Consider the following 6077-nt stretch of genomic DNA (forward strand, 5'->3'; position numbering starts at 1 on the left):
GGTGTGTCTTGGCCGTCTTCATTGTGATTGCTAAATTCCCCTTAATTATAATAATCACAGTTCCTTCAACGGGATACTGTAGTGATTCAAAGTGTGATTTTAGCATAGCCTACGAGTGCTTTTGTTTTGAAATCACTTCCGTGAGTTTCGTCTGCGCTCTTATTTTGTAAGGTTACTTCCGGTAGCAGAATATGAAAAAACCATAAAAACGGTAGTTTTTTTGTTTCTGTTTTCTAGTGATTTTATTTTTTGTTTTGAGAAGTAGAAAATGAAAATCATCCAGTTTTTTAAGTTTAGTAAATCCATTTTTGACCATGATAAAGAAAAACGCCTTGTATTTCAATTTTGGTTTTTCCATTTTAAAACGAAAATCAAATATCCAGTCGTTTTTTGTTTATGAATATCCATTTGTGAAAAGAAAATTCAATGACCAAAACATACACTGACCCTCAACATCTTTCTTACTGTGCAAAATGTCTTTATATTTGGTGACTTTTATAACATTTCTGGCTGTGTCATAAAACTGCCATAAAACTTAATAAAAAATGTATTTTCCACTTTCAGTAAAATCTTTTAGCACGCATATGCATCATAATTGTTACTGCTAAATATTCATACATTTTTAGAATTTCAACCCTTGAAATGCCCATTTGTTTAAATAATGCCAATTGTTGTTGTGAAAAAATAAACATTAAATGTCTTTCTTTTATTAATAATAAATGCTTGGGGGATATTTTACAACTTGGGGTATGTCAATGATTAGCAACAACATTGATATGGTTGCATGCATCAAACACATAATACAGCGAACAGCATGTATTTGTCCTATAGGGCAAAAGTTAGAATATGAGAAAATCTCTTTGCAAATAATAAAATAAAACCATTTTGAAGATTGAAAGCCATATAAATTAAAAAAGTAGGATTTATTTCTGTCATAATGGCTTTAATTGTTTTCAATTATTGTCTGTAAGTTCTGATTGTTTGTATTTTGGCTACACAGGTTCAACCTCGAAAATAAAATATTCTCATTTAATGAATAAGGTTTAAAGAGCAACTTCCAGGTTAAAGACACCTGTGAATAAATGTGTAGGAAAATGATGAATACACTAGATTTTCAAAAAAATATACAGAAATATACACTACAGTGACATCTGGCGTCGTTTACGTGACCTCCCGCGTGTGACGTAACACAAGGGGGAATCAAGGGGGAGAGCGGCCGGTGTAACGTATTAATAAACATGGATCCCAATGCTAGAGAGATGTAATACGGTTTCCTGATAAAGCTGTGGAGAGTATTTGCTGCAGGGAGGTGGATGCACAACGCACCCAGGAACGAACGCTAGCTCCGGTCCTTTTTACTGTGGACTCGATGTCCTGACAGGCTGGTATTTGTGCAACCTGCACAAACACAATACTGCACCATGATTACAAATCGTGAAATACAATGTAAAACTACCGAAAAATACCAGCTCACTAAAACACAACCGCTCAACTCAACGCAACTACTAACTATACCCGCGGTCAGAGAGCGGAGATGTTTACCCTTTGTTATGCAATATGACGCGTTTGACGCATGACCTTAAAAAAAAGCCGTTTTTAAGAGCAGAGCTCAAAATTGCTCCTTTCCCTCTGAATTCCTGCCCTTATGTCTCGTAAAACATATCAAATCCTACATTCACTTTTTTAATTGTAATTTTCAAGCAAGTTTAGGCACAAGTGTAGAAAAAAAAAAAACCTGCTTGCAGGTTTTTTTTTTTTCTACACTTGTGCCTAAACTTGCTTGAAAATTACAATTAAAAAAGTGAATGTAGGATTTGATATGTTTTACGAGACATAAGGGCANTCTAGTCAACGTTTCTTTTTTCATACACTTGGGTAAAGGAAACCTTGATGGACCAACAGACGTATTTAACAGTACTTTCTACACAAGACTAGAAGTAGATCTACAGTGTTGTTATCTGTTGTGTCAGACGAATTCGTATTTTGGTGTGTTTGTTATACAAAAATTACAAAAATAACTTGTGTAGGTACATTTGTCAAGTTTCACGTCCCACCCTTTTTTCATACACTTGTGAACCTAAAAAATTATTTGACCAACTGGGAGGAAACCGTGTTATTGGAGTGGTTCTGTCAAAGGATATCAACGTAATAGTCTGACGTGTTGCCAGGTCCCTCCTTTAAAACCTGGTAAGGAGAAATGATCCCTACGTGGCTTATAAGCCGCGCTTTTAATAGCGGCTTTTACCAATTTTTCAGAGAAACGCCGAAAGGCCGGGCGATTCCGGCGACGGACCATTCCCTGTCAAATAAACGGTTGACGAGTGCCGTAACCCACCGTTTCAAGCAGTGGGGGCAGCCCGACCCTCGAGACGACCGGGGGGCAGCCGGGAAACTTCAAAGAGGACCGGCCACCACCAACAAGGTTTCCACCGCTTGTGTACCGGTGGCTGCGTCTCCTCGCAACCTTCCGCCTGTTATCTGTTTGTTCGAAAGCCCCCCAGGGGGGCAGGAAACCCCTCAAAGAAACCCAACCAGGGGGTTCGAACCAACACCAGCCCGGAAATGTATGTTGGAACTTTTAAACCACCCGCTTTAATGATCACGGTACCCTTTGAAGACATCCTTATGGACCAACCTTTTTTTAACATGTTCTTTTTGGCCGGACCTAGAAAGAAAGAAGTGCTCACTATCACAGATTTTTTCAGATTTGTGAACAATATTTGAGAGAAATGGTTATTTTGTGTATATAGAAAATGTTTTAGATCTTTGAGTTCATTTCATGAAAAATGGGAGCAAAAACAAAAGTGTTGCATTTATATTTTTGTTCAGTGTAAGACTATGAAAAATACACAACTAGAAAGACTAAAAATCCCGGTCCCGCATGCTGGCTCTTACGGAACCGACTAACTCCCCTTGTGTGTATGTACAGCTCTCAACATGCCCAGACTTGTAGTGATTTTCACCTCTTTTAATACTTTTCGCCTCATTCTGAAAGAAAGAAGTTAAATGTGCCAACGTGACGGTCGTCTTGGTGTGTGGTGCGAGACGGGAGATGTAGTTCATTGAGCGTTTCACACAAACAAATGTGTTACTTCACAGTTTTACGACCCATTTTTATTTTTTTGACTTGCAAAATTATCGTTTAAATTGACAAACATCATTTGTGTAATTCGTGGCACAATTCAAACGGGATCGAAATATAATCTTTCTCTCTCCATTGACTTTGATATACTTTTTCCGAAATAAGGTCCCATGGAGGTCCCCGGAAAGGGAGGGACTTCGCCTCTCTATAAGCAAAGCTACCTGACTGCTTACTCCAGCTACAAATCAGAATATTTTCCACAATGTTGGAAAATATGTAGAAACTTCTTGTTTTTATGGGTTTTTAGGCATTTTTGTAATAAAGCATGGAAATATCTGATGTGCTGAAAATGTACTCTTTTCAGAAAGGACTTTGAAATCAGCAATCTGCAGAGCAAAGTCGATGTTGAGCAAGTCCTGAATACCCAAATACAAAAGAAAATTAAAGAGCTTCAGGTATGATTCATAACAATAGTAGATATTTTCCAATGCATTTTCTTTACTATCATAAGAAGTTGAACAGGTTTTTAAACACACCTTTCCTGTAGGCTCGCACTGAAGAGTTAGAAGAAGCAATAGAGTCTGAGCGCTCGGCTCGAGCCAAAGTGGAGAAGCAGCGATGTGATCTGTCCCGAGAGCTGGAGGAGATCAGCGAGAGGCTGGATGAGGCCGGGGGGGCCACCGCCGCTCAGGCCGAGATGAACAAGAAGCACGACACCGATTTCCAGAGGCTGCGTCGTGATCTAGAGGAATCCTCCCTGCAGCACGACACCATCGCTGCAACTCTGCGCAAGAAACAGGCCGATAGTGTGGCCGAACTCAGCGAGCAGATCGAAAACCTCCAGAGAGTCAAGCAGAAACAGGAGAAGGAGAATAGTGAGCTGAAGATGGAAATCGACGACATGGCGAGCAACACGGAGAGTGTCCTGAAAAGCAAGGTAAAAGATCTCCAGATATGAGGATGGTTTCTAATCTACGCTCCTCTTTTGATACTTATAACAGGTGCTAAATATTTCAGGCTCATCTGGAGAAACTGTGCAGGAGCCTTGAAGATCAGATGAATGAATATAAAACCAAAGCAGACGAAGCCCAGAGGTCTCTGAGTGATTACACAACGCTCAGTAGTCGCCAAACAACTGAAAATGGTACGTTTCTTAATGTGAACTTTTTTATAAGATACAATTAAGATGTAGGTATATTTATTTTGTGTCATTTTTCAAACAGGTGAGCTAACCCGTATGCTGGAGGAGAAGGAGATCACTCTGTCGCAGCTGAACAGAATCAAAAACGTCGGAGGTCAACAGATTGAAGAGTTGAAGCGACTCTTGGATGAAGAAACTAAGGTCTGAAGACACAATTCAATTCAAAAATTCAAAAGCAATACAGGCAACATTTATATATTTTCAACAGTTGACAGATAACTGGCACCTTGGGCCCCTAGTAGCTGACTTCTTTGTTTACTTCCGTAACATTGTTTGTGACTTCACTATGGAACACTCGCGCTTCTATTGGCTAGCGCTCCAACACATTGTACGTGATGAAGCAGTTTCCCAGTCACAACAGAGAAGGCCAACTAACCATCAGAGCAGACTGGGCTCTGGTTTCAGACAGAGGGTGAAAAGAGTGCTGCAGGACAGACAGTATGAGAAAAGAAAACACCTGTTTGAACATTAAGGCAGGTGAACATGTCACAGCACTGGCAGAAATGCAAATATGAAACCAAAAATTATTATTATTGCAAATTTCCAGCCGAAACAGAATCAGAGATTCATTGGTTCACAGCAAGTTGTATCGCAGAAATGCTCAGCTGTTGCGTTGACTGCTTATTTAGCCAATAATGTATCTTAAACCATATGGACATCAGGTTCCATCCATCCATCCATCTTCTCCCGCTTATCCGTGGTCGGGTCGCGGAGGTAGCAGTTCCAGCAGAGAGCCCCAAACTTTCTTTTCCCTGGCCACATCAACCAGCTCTGACTGGGGGATCCCAAGGCGCTCCCAGGCCAGCGAAGAGATATAATCCCTCCATCTGGTTCTAGGTCTACCCCTTGGTCTCTTCCCAGCTGGACGTGCCTGGAACACCTCCCTAGGGAGGCGCCCAGGTGGCATCCTAACTAGGTGCCCGAACCACCTCAACTGGCTCCTTTCGACGCGAAGGAGGAGCGGCTCAACTCCGAGTCCCTCCCTGATGACCGAACTTCTCACCTTATCCCTAAGGGAGACACCAGCCACCCTGCGGAGAAAACCCATCTCGGCCGCTTGTACCCGCGATCTCGTTCTTTCGGTCATGACCCATCCTTCATGACCATAGGTGAGGGTAGGAACGAAAATGGCGCGGTAGACAGAGAGCTTTGCCTTCTGGCTCAGCTCCCTTTTCGTCACAACGGTGCGGTAAAGAGACTGCAGTACCGCTCCCGCTGCTCCGATTCTCCGACCCATCTCACGCTCCATTGTTCCCTCTTACTAGAATCATATTGTTACATTCAACATGATAAGCGCTCTATCTCGTTTGTATAGGAAGGAACCAAGGACCATGCCCGAGATACACTTAGGAACTCCCTTCACTTGTAAATTATTTTTAGGCTGGTGGTTTCTGGTAAGGACTGCATTCTCCTACGTTGGAGGGTGGACAGTCCCAGGGCGGTTTCCTGGCTGAGAAACCATGGCCCTCACGATTTGGGGATGGTGCTGACCTTGTAATTCGAGTTTCTCCATAGAGGCCGCGTTTCACACGTCCGGGTGCGAGAACCGCATCCAGTGAGTGGCTCGACAGACCGGTCGCGCGGGACCGATGAAAGCCCATCAGAGACCTAAGTTGAAGCATCATCTGCGTCATGGAAATAAGCAGTGAGGTTGTGTTTAGAATGATGTAATGGATGTCTGCAAATAGCTCGATATTGAGGTATCCATATTTATACGCGAACTGCGTAGATCCTCCCCGTCCTCCGCCGTACTGGACTAAAGTAGCCTCGAAATCCGAATCCTAATATCATACT

General features: G+C 42.1%; 1 protein-coding gene across 1 annotated transcript in view; it reads left to right on the forward strand.

Moving 5' to 3' along the window:
• Window positions 1–6077, forward strand: part of LOC104951273 (myosin heavy chain, skeletal muscle-like) — a 26007-nt gene that overhangs the window by 3353 nt on the left and 16577 nt on the right. Inside the window, exons 2-5 of the mRNA XM_010777912.1 lie at window positions 3447–3537; window positions 3630–4019; window positions 4100–4226; window positions 4306–4424. Coding sequence (XP_010776214.1) covers window positions 3447–3537; window positions 3630–4019; window positions 4100–4226; window positions 4306–4424 — 727 coding nt within the window. The remainder of the gene's footprint in view (window positions 1–3446; window positions 3538–3629; window positions 4020–4099; window positions 4227–4305; window positions 4425–6077) is intronic.

This window comes from Notothenia coriiceps, unplaced genomic scaffold, assembly GCF_000735185.1.
Source record: "Notothenia coriiceps isolate Sejong01 unplaced genomic scaffold, NC01 NC01_scaffold00000339, whole genome shotgun sequence".
Classification (NCBI taxonomy): domain Eukaryota; kingdom Metazoa; phylum Chordata; class Actinopteri; order Perciformes; family Nototheniidae; genus Notothenia; species Notothenia coriiceps.